Source organism: Egretta garzetta, unplaced genomic scaffold (assembly GCF_000687185.1).
Source record: "Egretta garzetta isolate BGI_Z169 unplaced genomic scaffold, ASM68718v1 scaffold372, whole genome shotgun sequence".
In the NCBI taxonomy this organism is placed as follows: Eukaryota; Metazoa; Chordata; class Aves; order Pelecaniformes; family Ardeidae; genus Egretta; species Egretta garzetta.
In genome coordinates, this window is record NW_009258889.1 from 60491 (window position 1) to 76369 (window position 15879).

At 45.2% G+C, this 15879-nt stretch overlaps 1 protein-coding gene across 1 annotated transcript in view; it reads right to left on the reverse strand.

Annotated features, from left to right (window-relative positions):
* The window catches only part of CUNH16orf71 (chromosome unknown C16orf71 homolog), an 89000-nt gene that overhangs the window by 23916 nt on the left and 49205 nt on the right, over positions 1–15879 (reverse strand). Inside the window, exons 11-16 of the mRNA XM_035889683.1 lie at positions 13600–13744; positions 11121–11436; positions 7883–7989; positions 4543–4697; positions 3079–3226; positions 137–268 (exon numbers count right to left, since the gene is read on the reverse strand). Coding sequence (XP_035745576.1) covers positions 137–268; positions 3079–3226; positions 4543–4697; positions 7883–7989; positions 11121–11436; positions 13600–13744 — 1003 coding nt within the window. The remainder of the gene's footprint in view (positions 1–136; positions 269–3078; positions 3227–4542; positions 4698–7882; positions 7990–11120; positions 11437–13599; positions 13745–15879) is intronic.

The following is a 15879-nucleotide window of genomic DNA, read 5'->3' on the forward strand; positions in this document are numbered from 1 at the left end:
CAGGCAGTAGAACATTAAATGAGTTATTACAGACAACAAGCACATTCCTGGCATTCTTATTCAGGAAAAGCCCCTAATAAGGTTGTCAAGACCTTGTGAAAGCCAGAATAATGGATTTCCCATAGTTGTGACCTACCCAGTGCCTGCAGCAAGGTCTCGGTGTAAGGAGCCACATGAAAACACACGGAGGGGTCCAGCCCGGCAGCAGCAGGCAGGTTGCTCTGCCCGTTGCTGAGGACGCCTTGCTTTGTCAGTTCATTCATCAGCCCTGTACACACAACAACCGAAAGCGTGAGGAACGCAGAACTCTGTGATGCAGTCTGACATGAAAACACTCTTCTTATCAAACGTTTTGATTCATCTGACCACAGTCCCATTACAGAGACATTAACGTGGGTCATGCCGAGCTTACCTAAGAGACATGAAATGCAACTTGACCATCCCCTCTCCCCTAATTATCATATCCACTTACAGTGGGGCAAGTAGCTGTTGAAAATTGAGCCTTGGCCACAGCTTTCTCTAGAGACACCTCTGCTTTATGACCAGTACCCCAGTTGTTTCCATTACCTTCCAACTCCTGCTGTGAACTGAAACGTGGAACATATGCACAGAAGATGCTACGCAGCTCTTGAATTATAATAAGTGTCTTAAATAAGTTGGTGTCCATGAGGAAGAGAAGTGACAAATCCTGAGCCCAGTGCTTGAGCATAGGCCCTCCAGGTGAGCAGCAAGGCCAGTGTCCTGCACCCTACACAGAGCCATGTGGCCACTGGGGCACTGCTAGATTACAGACCTGAACAGAAACATCATGTTCTGCTCATTTAACACCCAGGCTGGAAAATATCCGATTCCACACTGCTTTTACAAACACTAAGTGCTTGAAACTAGCAATCTCTCAGTTCCCATTCTTCTTCTAAAAGGCTGGGCTATGCGCAGGCAGTGCATTAAGGTACTGGCATGCAGTACACTTTCACAACAATCGGTTCAGCCTTCTGTAATAATATTTCAGATCACAGTTTTAAAGGCTTGTTATTTTTTAAATTACTTCATGTACATTTGATCACTTTCTACCGTACAAGCCTGTCAAAAATTGACTGTAGCGCAGCATGGGAAATGGATTGTTAGCGCTAAAGGCTGATGGTGAACCTCAGATGTCAACCGTGGCACTGACAAGAGATGTGAGCTTGTACCACTGACAATCACCTATCTGCTTTTCAAAATTTAGGTGGCATGAGTAACCAAAAAACATGCCATCACTGCCACAGCAGCATCACCTGCTGTTTATTCAAACTCCATGCATGGCAAAAAATAAAGCTTGGACGAAAGTTTATGGTGTTTGATCCTCAAGACAGAGATCCATTACCCAGACACCTGCCTGGCTGCTCTGTTTCAGGAATGATTGTTGACTTTTTTCCTTGCTTTGAAAATTGAGCAGTGTTCAAGGACCTTGAAGGGGTAACTGCTTTTCAGGGGTATTGATTACAAATGCAAAACTTCTTAGTGTGGTATTTACCCTACTCAAATCTTAGTGCTATTCTACACTTCCCAGAAGCCAAATCAAAGATTTTGTGACAAGAATGTCATCTTCCCCTCTCCAGGGCTCTGGAATATGGAATAAACTAATCTCTCTGGATCAGTTCTGAAGCAATCACAGAACACCATTTACAAAATCTGTCTATAAAGAAGGGGAAAAAAGTGACTTCCCTACAATGAGGGAAAACAGGTTACCTTTCTGGAATATCCTTTGTTCCAGTGCCCACCTATATATTTCTAGTGGGAATTTCCCCATGCAAAACATGAACACTGTAAACATCATCTGTTGTTTCCTTGGGCCTACAGGCAGCAGGTGACACGGTGCTGTAATTAGTCTGCCATGATTAATCCACTGTGTCTGTACATGTTTTCAGAACATTCTGTGATAGTCTCGGGAGAAAAAAAAAATCAGAAGAGTTTTTGAATTGTTGGTTTGGGTTTGGTTTTTTTTCCAAACCTCTAAGTGTTCTTTTCTGTTGTGGACGGATTAAAGGAAGCAATCGGGCAGTGGATGAACATCTCCATCACAAGCTATTTATGGTGGTGTTAACGGAGGGGTCAGCAACAGTGATCCTCTTCTCTCAGCGGTGGTGTCTGACGGAGAGGTTGCAGGAATGGAGTCTCCTGCTGCAGGCAACATGCCTGCTGCCAGAGCGGGAAGCAGCAGGCAGGGCGGGTTCTTTGTTTCCCACTGGTCACTCTTGTTCCCTGTGATCATCCTCACTTGAGACCAATGTCAGCTCATCCTTAAGAAAACCAAATAATGCTTTTCCTGAACCAGAGCCTCAGAACTGAGTCTGACTCAAGCAAGAAGACTTGGGGCAGCAACTTGTCTGGTTTTTGGCAGTCCCTACATATAAAACGAGTTACGGTTCAGATGCCTGGAAGTCACAAGTATGCAGACCTCAGGGCTGAGGTTGATAGGATCAGGTGCCATCTTCAGGCTCAGTGGCACATACGTATTTTTGCCACCCTACCTCTCTGTGCAATAAGAATACCGAGAGGAGGTTACGGAGATGAAGCCAGGCCCATTATGGAGGTGTACAGAGGGAAGCCAAGAGACAAGGCTCACAGATTCAAACAGAGGAGGTTCCAACTTGACATAAAGGAAAAACAGTTCCGCATAAGGACAGTCGAGCATCAGAAGAAAGGCCCAGAGAGGTGTGGGAGTCTCCATTCTTGCAGATTTTCAAGACCTCACCAAAAAAAGCCCCGAGCATCCTGATCTGAATTCATTGCTGATGCTGTGTTGAGCAGGACATTGGATGAGAGACCTTCCAACATGAATTACTCTCTGATTCCAAGTTCAAGAGGACTCCAGCACTCAAGATCAAAAAACTGAAAAAGATCAACCTGCTCTTTTGGATGCGTATTACCAACCGATGTACATGTGGGTCTAGAGAGACATACAGCAAAACAGGCCCTGATGTTCTCAATAAATCTTTCCTGCAACGTAATAGCTATGGTCAGATTGTTAACGTTTAGCACACACACACCGAAATGCAAACCTCCTTTTCAGAGGTTGCTGAGCCATGAAAGCATTACCTTTTACCAATGCAGGAATATGATGACTAACGTTCTCCTTTCTCAGCAACAAAATGAGACAGTGCACGCGTGGTTCAGCGGAGCACTCTCCGCTTGCAGAACTGGTAGCAGGTGAACTTGAAACCTTGCCAGGGCAAAATACAGCAGCCTGAAATAACAAGGGCCATATCAAGACTACTAAACCCAGATGTAATCACTACAGGGCTCAAGCAAATAGTTAAGTTACAATGGCATAACAAGATACAGCTCACCAGCTGAGCCACAGTAACTTCCAGCAACTGGGTGTTCATGCATCACCTATTCCTGAGGCAGAGGAACTTAATTTAAACCTCAGGGAAGAGGCTTAACATAAAAACATTCTGCCCTGCAACTGGGCCAGACTAAAACCACAACAGTTATAACTCAGCTGATATGTGGTACCATCCCAAGACACTCATGCAAAAAAATTATCTTCACTCCCAAATGAAGGGATGATTTTTCAGAAACATTTTGCCCCAAACAGCACACTGAAGCAACCGTTGCTGCTGTGGCCATTCTTAAATGGCTTTTTAGGAGCATGCTTCCAAGTATTTGGCTATTTGGGCTGTACTATTCCATAAGTAAGTTATGTTTATTCTACAAAATATTATGGGCAGGGATAGCGTTATTTGCAACACGATGCATTTCCTGATTTACATAGCAAACAATCTTGAGCAGGACACTTCAAAGTAAGGGGTCCACTCCTCTGTAAGAGAAAGTGCCATATGATTCCTGGGTGATTTATCATGTAAGAAGTGCAGAAGCAGACTTGTCGCATATGTAAGTTTGACTGAAATCTTGCATTTATGATCATTGTTGTTTCCTTAGGCTGACTTGTCAAAATGCCAGCTGCACTCTAACTCAAATCTATCAACATGTCAGACAGAGCTTCAGAGAAAAAGAAAAAAAATTGTTATTTTTGACAATAGGAAAGCTCTTTTCGCAACCCATCTGGAATGCATTAAACTAGGGGACTTCATGCTGAAAGGCCACAAGCAGTCCCAGAGGGACTGCGAAGCATGTAATCAAACAGCAGTCTGTTAGATGAAGACTATTCTCCTGAATACACATTAGCACATCAGAAATTGTTATTTTGGTTTACGTGGCTACTGCCTGCTCTTGCTTATTTTGAGATCAATGGTAAAATTCATGTTTGTCTTAGTAGGAGGCAGCCTGACTGCATTTACACTTCTGTTCTCAGTGAGAGGCTGAGACCTGGTGGGATTTTCCTACTGAAGAAAAAAAAAAACCATCACTGAAAGCAAGCAGAGTACCACTCACAGGAATGTGGAGAACATAAGTGCTGGCTAGCTAGTAAAGAGAGAATGAGTGTCCTTGAGAACATTTACTAGAGGAGTGGCGGCTCACACATCCATAAGCTCACAGCATAATTAGTTTCTGACCAACTGGTAACCCAACAACTGAGCTGCGTGTTCCGTCCGGTACCTGACTTGTTGTCATGCTCAGTGCAATGGCTTGCTTGGGTGAAAGCCGCATCCGTCTGATTCCTTGCAGAACAAATCCCCGATAAGTACAGACTGAAATCACGTTACCATATGCATGAGGAGACACCAGAGGCGACACCATCAAAATGACGTCCCCTAGATCAAAAAGAGGGTAAGAAAAGTGGCGTATTATTTCCACAGAAGCTGTGGTAACAACGCAAGGCAACTCTCACACTGGCTAGTTCCAACTTGAAGCACATCCCAAATGGTGACACTGTATTTTACGGTTTATTTGCTCTATCCAGCTCATAATGACTGCTACTGGAGGCCAACCTAGAACGGAAAAGCTTATGGCATCATCGATAATACCTTTATGAGTCATCTACCCCAGATAGTCTGTCTCATCAGGTCAGTCTAGCCATCTATGAGCTATTCATCTGTCTTTGAGGTATCCACGCTCTCAGTTCACGTGCTCGCTGTGCGTCAGCCCCTGCCAGGCTGTGTTTGCACTGTTGCCCTTACAGCTGACAATCCAACAGCAGTCAGTTTCCTCAAGGACTAAGGACCTGATAAGCCTGGCCACACCGATGAGTAACTAAATAAGGTCAACAAGACCAACTGGCAACTTGTCCACTATAAAGGGCATGAGGCAACTCCAGCCACTCCTCTCTGCTGTTGTTGGCGGTCCTAGCCTGTAGCTAGCTTCTACAGTCTTGTTCAGCACTACCTTCTGCTTCCTCTTGTCCCTTCTTCAGTCCTGTCTTTAACCTTCATCCCAGAGCTTGCCTTGTAGCATGGGCTCCTGAATCTTTGGACCAGCCTGTGAGCACGACCTCAGCTCACTCTTTGGTTTGGTACCATCTGTGGCTTCGCAGGTTCCTGTCCTTGGCTACCACGATAACTGTATCAGCCTGCTCTCTCCTACCTGACTCTCATCCACTAGGTCTGGCTGCTTGTGCTCTCCTTGTATCCCTCAACTCAGCAGGTAAGGTTGTCGAAGCAACTGGAATTTATGTTGGGTTGGAACCTCAGGTTTTTAGACTCCTCTTTTCCAAGTTGAACCCCAAGCCCAATGCCAACAGGGTGGCAACACATGCTATGAGCAAGCTCAGGAGAAAGAGCCTACAAGACCTCTGGAGCAGTGTATAAGCCCTGTCTTAGGTACTACAGGACAAGCTCAAGACTTTTCCCTGAAGCCTCTGATCTACCTGTAGTCTCTGTTTTGTTCTGACCTTATTTGAATCTCTGCTTTTACCATCACCTTCATTAGTACAATGCTCTAGTCCTAATACAACTTTTTTCCCCTGTACACAATGCACATTCAGATCTCCATAACCTGCCAAGAGCAAGCTCTGAAGACAAATCCTCATTATCACTTCTACATGTGTTTCCTCCTCTACATTGCCCTGTTAACTTCTCTCAGCTCTAATAAAATTATAGAATGGGGTTGGAAGTATTTTGGTCTTTGTGTCCTGACTACGCTTGGTTTTGGGGGTAGGACTATCAGCAGTGAATGTTTCTTTTGGTTCTAGACTTTGAGATATGGATATCTGTCCCCCCAAGAATCTGACCAAGGCTCAGCCTGGTAGTTCAAAGCAACAGCAACAAAACAAGGGAGGGCTGGTGTTTGTTACTAGGGATGGAACAGGCAGGGTGTTTCTTTTCCTAACATTACTGTTTGGCTTTAGGGCCTTAATTTTGCAGGCTTTGAGGCAGGCTGACATTAGCGTCACATTCATTATATGTGAACTGTCAAAATTTAGTGTTGCAGGTGGTAAGATTTTGGTTCCTCTCTAGTTGATAAAAAAAACCCCAACCAATTTTCACATACACATATCCCAAATCAACAAGAATACCTGCTAAGGTCAATAAAACTTTGATTACTGAGAAGGGGCAGAGGTACCTGGTGGGAGCAGCAATATATTTGTTCTGCACACTCTGCATGGGCATATCTTCCTGCCTCCAAGAGAAGCTGCTGGAGACCTGAGGGAAGGAGTCACGGAACGCTTCCTTTCCTTAAAACCCCACAGGGTGTCTGCTCCTAGACCAGATTTTCAGCTTCTCTTCTAAGTGTCACAATGCAATCATCTATCTGAGAAGCAAAGCTTGAAAGTGACTTCCTGAGCCCAAATACAGATGGAACGTGGTGTGGTGTAACTCAGCAGCCCACATCAAATGTGAATCATTAATGGCCATAAAAGGAAGGGGAGGCAGAAAATGTGACTCATCCCATCAGCAGCAACCAGCTGCCATCAATACCAATCCCAAATAACACAGAGCCAATGGCTGTCTGCCAAGCTACTTGAGTTAACGTGCCTAGTTATATGAAAGAGTATCTCAAGAGGTGAGACTTATTTTCTTTCTGTCACCTTCTCTATCACTTTCCGCTCCTTTCATCTTTTTGGCTTATGCTTTCATTCTTTTCTCATACGTTCTTTCCTTTGGCAACATAATTTTCTGTGCCTTCTTTCTATGTCAGTACAACCCTGCTTTCCTTCTGCCATCTTCTCCCCAACAGCTGCTGAGCTTCCACATCCCTCAGGTTTTTTTTTCCTGTGAAACTATCTTCAGCTGTGGGAGTAGAAACCAGATAGCAATGTTCTAATAGCATTGTCTAAAAATCACTTGGGCCCAAGATCTGCTGTTGCAGACCCCACTGCAGAAGACTGTCAGCATGTTGGCCTGCTACAGCGTGCACCCCTATGCCACACAGATCCTTCTTAGCCAGTTATAAGCACTGTGTGTCTTGGCAGGTTTCCCTTGAACACAGTAAGCTTGCTGCTAGCTAGGTATCACCTGGGGCAGAGCCAGGTGATAGCCAGTTAATATTAGCCCCATGAAGTGCCATCTTGTCTGATTCTGTGGTCAATCCTGCCCTGAATGAGGTCTTAACCGTTTCATAACCACAATAATTATATTAAACTCTTCACCCATAGAGTAGATGATCTCTAATCAGATCAACATGCAGTTTAAGGACACTGTTAGGTCTTCACATAACTGTTTCTTTGATGAACAGGCTCCTGTGTGCAGAAATTTCCCATGGGGTGGTTTGTTTGTTTGTTTTTTCCTTTTTTTTTTTTTTACCCTTCAGTGAAATCTAAGCAGCCTACAAGGACTCTAGCAGCTACTCTCATGAGGAGGATGAGCTGATAACATTCCGCTGTCACTTCATTTTAGGCAGCAGTGTTTCACTAGAGATTCATTCCTGGATCTAGAGCTGGCCAGGTCACAGCACCGAGCAATCCAGGGAGGCAGAATTTCCTGAGCCAGGTGGGCTGGAGTAAGGTAATATTGTTGGTGAAGGAGAGCCATAAAACCTGAAGATTCATTCCCTAACTGACCTTTGGTAGTTGAGACAAGCATCGCTGGAGGTCGAGACAGCACCATGCCCTGGAGATCAACCTTTTCTTCATCTGCTTCTGCCCTAGTTGATGAAGGGCTCTGAGAACTAAAGAAACACAATAAGCATTAAAAGCTGTTACGCCGGGTCCTGACTCAAACCTACTTTCTGCAACAAACCCAGGGCCACAGAAGCTTCTTTGGTAAAACTGCTTTACTGGAAAAGCCATTTCAATCCCTTGGCCATGACACAAGCTGCATCAAGGTCTCTCTGACTGAACATCTTTTTATATTACTCCCCCTGAGGCTCTTCATGTTCAATTAGAAGTAGCTAATGCAAAGTAGCCAGCTTGGCAAGGAAATCTGGGAATCAAAAAAATACGTTGGGCTGTATTACCAGAGCTTTTCCTACCCACAGATACATCATAGTTGTTATTCACTTTTGGTTCTTTAGCTAGAGTTTAACCAGTTTTAAAGGTTTGTGTTGGGCAACAAGCACAATCAAGTCTGGCAGAGATGTTCATGGCAGTGAAACCTCTACAACATTCCTGCACACCCAGAAGGACCAAATCCCGGCAGGGCGAACAGAAGGTGTGGTTCCACACGCCAGGGACTGACAGCAATGCAAACTGCAGCCTGTGAAACAGTTTGGCTGGGTCTGTGAAGCGCAGGCTGCTCAGGCAAACCCGCCTGCCTCATCCCCTGCCACCCCTGAGCTGGCTGGAATACATCCTGCTTCTTCACTCCCAGGAGATCACGGCATTTGCAAGTATAATCTGAAAACTGCAATCCGAGTTGCAGTTTGTATTCTTGTCTCCCAATGGGCCAAATTACCAGCATTAGGAGAAAGACAAGTGCATTATTTAGAATGTAGCGCCGCTCTGGACTGGCTAGGTTATACCAGAGGAGCAGAATTCATCATCTTTGTAAGAGGAAAAAAGCATCCCTGAGGAAAACAAACAAATAAATCAAGAGAACAAAACTTTGCCAAGCTGATTTTTTTTCAAAGCTTAAAAGAAAGAATAATGACAGCCACCGTTCATGGCCGAGCAGAACTGAACTCTGACACGCAGTCCCTCCACGAGCATCAGATTAATTCTACATGGGTGCACTTTGCCACTCTGCAGAAATCACCAACAGGACTGCAGATTACCTCACCTCCAGCCTGCTGCCACTAACACAGCGTGCCACGCTGTACCCAGCATCCAGGATCAGAAGGGATCTTTAAAAACCTGTCCAGAACTTGCAGGTGCAGGACCTTGTCTGAACGTTCTGCAGGGGAGTTTCACCACAGCATCATTTATTCAGTTCAGCAATATTAGAAGGAGATGCCCAGGGCCTGAAAACCCTGGTGTAGAGGCTGGCATCCCAAGTGATCACACAGCCCTGTGTGACAAGCATGGCAGCCAGGGAGAGGAGACCTGCAGTTTGATATTTTCTTGGTTGGTGGAAATTCCTTGAAGCCCTAAACCAAATCTTTTGACAAAGCACTGTAAAACAAATGCTTCAAGCCACAGATCTACCTATGCTTGGAACAACCACAGGGGTGCCTTTCAGCAGCCAAAGAGAGACAAGTGCCTCTTTTCTTCCCTCTGCAGGCCAGTCTACTCTGATCCTCCAGAGGAAAGGGACCTCTGAGTGCAGCAGAGCCCTTCATTTACACACATGGATTAAACGTGCTTCCTGCGTCCTTAAGTTTGAGTCTCTGTACAGGAAAGGTGCAAGACTGGCAGGAAGGGAAGTGATTGTTTTGTGCTGTAGAAACTACTCATCTTCATCAATGAAAAGCTGCAGAGAGGTTTGGGAATAGCGTGCTGGGAAGGAGCACAAGAGAACCTAGGCTACTGACCCAGCCTTCCCTCTGCCAGTGCAGATGGTGTGCAAGGGCTGCTCAGTGGCGACTTCCACAGAGCTGCTGAAGCTTTGCTCCCTGCCTCCCACCACTTTCCCTCATGCACCTCTGCTCTGCTGAGTAAGGCCAATACCAGGCATTCTGGCAGCCTAACATCAACGTTCTAAACCAAGCAACCTTAAGATTAAAGACCATTAGTTAAATCCATTTCTGTCCAAGATAGTCTAAGTGAGACTTGGGGAGCTGTGGTCCCCCTCCCTGTAGCACCACACAACAGAGCACAGACAGTCTAGGTTGCTTGATGGATTAGTAGATGCTTCAAAGCCCAGCTCCCTCTGCAATCATATCCAGACCCATCTGAGAGCAAGATACCAAACTCCTCAATGTCACTTGTTCCCAGCACTTTTTGGCACCCTATTGCTATGCCATCAGTTCCCAAATTGCTCTCCTCTCATGCTATTTGCTAGAGTTAAAAATTTATAAGCCACCCTTCATTTTCACACACTTAGAATCACAGAATTGTTTAGGTGGGAAAAGACCTTTAAGATCAAGTCCAACCATTACCCTAACCCTGCCATCCCACCACTAAATCCTGTCCCTAATCACCTCATCTGCCCAGCTCGACCCCTTCCCAGTGCCTGACAACCCTTTCTGTGAAAAGTTTTTTCCTAGTGTCCAGTCTAACCCCCCCGGCACAACTTGAGGCCATTTCCTCTTGTCCTATTGCCCATTACCTGGGAGAAGAGACCTACACCCACCTCACTACACCCTCCTGTCAGGCAGTTGCAGAGGGTGATAAGGTCTCCCCTCAGTCTCCTTTTTTCCAGGCTAAACAACCCCACTTCTGTCATAGTCCTTCAAAGAACCTTTTCCATCTGAAGCCCCTTATCTCTCGTGAGTTTATAAGGAAGGGACATAGGGCAAAACTAGACCAGGCTTTCTCGCAAAGGGCCAGTCAGCAGAACACACTTGCAGCCCTTCTCCAGCACCAGGCACAGCTGGAGGGGGTCTCAAATCTATCTGATCTGATGTTTCAGGTATGGAAGGCCCAAGAGCAGGTGCTGCAAGCATATGAATCACAGGCCTAGCTACCATGGAAGAAGTAATGGGAAGCAACTGCAAGAATCCCACACCTGACACCTTAACACATCTATTATGTGCTCCAGAGGAGACAGTCCTGTGAGAGAGGGACTCTTGCGGACTCTAGCAACTGCTTTGGAAATATAAAAGTAGACAGATTGCTCCCACCCTGCGCTCTTGTTCACCAAGACGTTCAGCAGAAGACTGACATGTAAAGACACAGCATGCTAGCTGCGTGCCTGCCTGGCCTCCACCTCACACTTTGCCTGTGAGAACAACCATAGTTCAAAACCATCCAGGGCCATCACCTTGCTCTGTTGTTGCCTAGGGAGGCCGGATCCAGGACACCAGTGTGCAGCGCTGCACCAGCAGCCCTCCCTCCAAACCAGAGGCACAGCTCCCTGTGCACACGGCTGTCCAGGCGGGGCAGGTAGACGAGAGGCTCCGCTTGGCTCCTGCAGTAGATGGCATTGATGGAACTGCAGTCCGTCACCCTCGCCAGCTGCGGATCGGATGGCCCGATGATATTCTGCAAGCTGCTACATGCTTTAGGCCCTCTCACGCCTAATGCCAGCACTGGTGGCACCTTGCCAGTCTCTGAAGTATAGGAAGAAGGCAGCTTTTCTGTGAAAGACAAACATACCTGTGACTAAAACACGGAACAACCCACCCCAAGGTCATTCGTTCCACTCAAGTGCTCTTTTCAGATCCATCATTGCCAGACTTCAACAAAATAACCTACCGGTTACCTGTCCCGGGGGTGATACGCTGGCAACCAGCTCCACATTTTTACCCAACAGTAAATCTGAGATTACTCAAGGTAGTCTGTTAAAGAAAGAGGAGTTGGTTGCCTCATGTTTACTGTGGAAAGGAGCGTGCGCAGGGACAGAAGTCAGCACTTTCACTTCTCGTGCAGTATGTTGTTCATGCCCACAAGGAAGGCTGTGGGGATTGAAGGAGAGACAGGACAAGAATATGGGCCTGAGGAGAGGGATGTTTTCCATAATTTTTATCAGATATGGGAAAACTGGGAAGGGGATCACAAACTGGAAACTCGTAGACTTCACTTCTAGATTTTTTCCCTTCCGCATCAAATACATATTTTGTACTATGTGGTAAGACGACATACACAGGTAAGTATTTGATTAGCCACCTTTATCTCCCTGCCAGGACTTGAACTGTGGCTTTCCTCATTCCCTGCAGCAACTCTTCCCTATGCCCCTGGCAAACCTTTCTCCACATCTATTGTCAGCGTAGTTGGGGTCTGGTAAATAACCCCAGAAAAAAAGCAAATGTGGCTCCTCTGCAGTTCTTGCTGCAGACGTTAGAAATAGAAGCAAGGTGTGTCATTTTCTTCCCTGAGGTTTAAAAACATTCAATTACATTATTTATTGCATAAAAATCAGAAGCCAGAACGTAAGTCTCCAGAGCAGGCAGATAATGGAGAAACTGGCTGTAAATATTTAAAATAATAACTTTGAAGTTTTCAAGCTAAGGGTAAAAATCTAATTTACAAACTTGCATAGCAGCTCTCAGCTCAAATGAATTGTCTCTTCATACAAAATGTTCCTAAATAATGGTGCATGGTACAGAGCATTGAAGCAGCTCTGCTGCCCGTCATCTCCTAACAAGTGGTGATTTTATGGTTTTCTTATTCATTTCTGGAGTCCTCCTTCATTTTTCCAGCTATCAGTGTGAACGTATTATGTGCACAGCACTGAGACAACTGCAATCCCATTTCGAAGGCAGTCTGCTGCTATCATTTTCAAATATAAAAACGGGGCAGAGAAACTGGAGAGTTTTTCCCCGATTAAGCTGGTCTTCACTCACCTTCTGTCTGAGGAAAAGGAGACCTATTTCTCTCACTCTCATCCTGCCTATACCTTTCCCCAAGAGGAATGGATTGCGTGTCATGGTGTCACAAACAAACCTTCCAGGAGAACTTCTGAGCTTAAAAGAAAGTACAAGCCATGCTATACCGCAGCGGCAATCTCTATACTTTGCAGCTAATGTAACACCTGTTGCTCTAGAGTGACATTGCATTAGCAACTAATAATATTCCCTACATGCTCTAAGACAGGTTTAATTATTTTTTTTTCTATTTGTGGACTAGAGGTAAAGACTTGAGCAGTACATGCCAATATTTGAAGACATTGGTGTCTAATGTTAAAGATGTAGTGATCCGAGTTCAGAGACCCATTTAATTTTTGTTTAGCTTAATTTCTTGGTTTCCCACCTCAGACTACCTTCTACAGGGCAAATATGATGTTTTGGTGATAGCTTATCAGCCAATGCAATTGCAGGACGGCCAGATCAGTACTTTTGCCCATGCTTCTGAGGTCCCATAGGCAATTGGGTGGGAAGAATTGTGGAAGGGGGTGACTAGACTTTCTGCAGCTAAAACCTTCAGGAAAATCAGTGGGAACTAATTTAGTATATTTAACTCACATGAGTCTAACCCTGGAGCTTAGAGCACTGCAATCTGGGAAAGATCGCTGCAAGGGAACAACAACTAAAGCAGTTTGAGACACAAAAATGTATCAAGGGTTAAAAATTCAACTCATGGATATTCAACACTGGGAATAGAAAGAAAGAAACAGCCCAAGATCTTTTATCATTTCTTATGGGAAAGATATAGGACAAAGCAACGGTCACGTAACTCTGACACCCTCTCCCCCATGCCCACAGCACCACACCACTCTCCACCTTAGTACATTTTACAGATCTTTGCCTTCTCACCTCAGCATCATCACATGATTGAATCTCTGAAGGAAAACTAAACCTCACCTGAGCTAGACAGCAGCACGTCCTGCTGAGGATAAAGCAAGCGGAGTCCACAGATATCCAGACCAGAACTGAGTACCAGCTGCAACACGTGATGGGTAGCCAGGGGACTTTGGAAGAGAGTTTCAAACAGCAATACCATGGCAACCTGAACAGCAAGAGCACATTGGAGAAATGAGCCAAATGCTTCCAAGCCCTCAACGACCACACAGCTGTATCTCTTCTGCTCACCTTTGGTGCCCATGCTTTAGCTACGCTGCAAGAGCCACCGAGACTTTATTTAATATTTACGTGCAGTTCAGCACCATAGGCTCCTAGCTTCAGACTGAATCATAACTACTATGAGAGTTATGATTGAATCTACTTCTCCCGATATAATTGCGCCTTTTGTCACATAAACCTACTCGTTAAAAACTGCAAGTTCTCTGGGGCAGAGACTGAAGCGTACAACTCCTGCTGTTTAACTTCACATGCCACAGAAAGATGGTTAAATAATAACAGACCAACTGGTTGTTTCTTTATACCTACAAAAGTGCCAAAATTGACATAAAAAAAAATACCAACAGGCATACACATCACTGGTACTGTCCCAAATTTACATTTTGAAATCTTTACTGGACTAATCCAATTCAGCCCACGCTGGCATATAGGAAGACCTACACCAACACATACTGAATGTCTATACCCAGAAGGGAAGCAAATTACTCTTGTGTTCCTATCAGAAGAAATGTATTGTTTTGAAAAGCAGGTGCTCTATGCCAGGAAGTTGTGTGGTGCTGTGGGTAATAAATTGTCTGGCTGTAGATGTGACAAGCACGATTGTACTGGCCTCAAATTTGTGCATGGTTCTCCTGGATGTAAAGCAACACAACGCTACGCCCAGCAGCAAGCTTTATGGCTGTGGTGAACGCCAAATGAATTCATCACTGTTGGACACTAAATGAAATGCTACTCCCCCATAAACACATTATGAGGCTTATACCATCATGATAAATGAAGACATAAATTTACTCAAATCATAAAAAAGTGGTCTAATTAGGAATAAAAGCTCTATTTCTTTATGTTTGTCTAGCTCAAGCTCTCTTGATATTAACCCAATATTTACAGCAGCCAGTAAGGAATTATTTTTCTGTAGCTGCTGCGAGTCCCTGGGGCTTGGCTTCCTGGGCTCAGGGCCAACCTTGATAATGCAGATGTTCAGCACTGAGAAAACTCAGTAACTGCCTATCTCCCCTTCGCTTAGGAGCCAGGCACTGGGATTCAGCCTGTATCTGAGCTTTGTCACAGGTATGCCTTGGCCCAGTCTCAGACGTGACCGATTCTGGCCGTTATCCTAACCCGCTGACTTGACTTTCTGGCTCAGCCTTGTCACTGTGACCTCCTGACCGATCCTGTTGCTGCTGCTCGACCTGCTCTGCTCTTCTTTTCTTGCTTGGGTAACGCGGGTCAATGTGGGACTGCACCCTACCAGCAAGGTCGCTGGCCCTGCTTGCCTCGCTGTCCATCTCAGGTCCTGGATTGCCTTCCCTTACAGAGCACCCTGCCCGTGCCATGCGAAGGTCTGTACCGACCCACTAACAGCACTCCTGAGGCAAGTCGAGGAACTGTAATCAAGACATGAGGCCTTTTCCTGACGGCTGATTGCTTCAGCTCCTAATCATGGACTTCAAGCATCTTTCAGGAGCAAGCCTGGCACATTCTCAGCAACTGGTCAGGCTTGCTGAGCCTTCAGGAAGAACTTAACAGATCTGCACTTCCCTGAATCAATGCTAGCAGGAAACTGAACGCTGTCAGATCAAATGTGCTGTGTTCTGTGTTGCACAAGAGCTAAGAAAGGTGAGTTACCATAGTTAACAAGTTATCATACATGGGTGGAGGTCCAGTACACTTTGGTATGCACTCCTAAACAGAGGTAAGTATCAACTAATTTGAGTTACCTTAACCTTCTCTTCTTCTGGGCTAAACTGATTAAAATCACTTCCTACTTGTTTGTACAACACACACACAGAGTTACTGGAGGTCAGGTAGGCAGTACCAGAAGCTTCAGAATTTTTTTTTTAAATGTCTCCGAGCGCAAGTTTGGAAGTTGTGTTGTATACTGGCTGGCAGTCAAGTGGGTTTGGGTTATCAAAATTTTGTCTGCTGTAACTGACTTGCGCCTGGGTTGGTAGCAATTTCTTCAACCCGCACATTTCATAGTTTAATCTTCCGTGGCTCAGAGCAATCAGCACATCGATACTGATGACACAAAATACTCAGCTGATATATTTAAGTCTGAGTGAG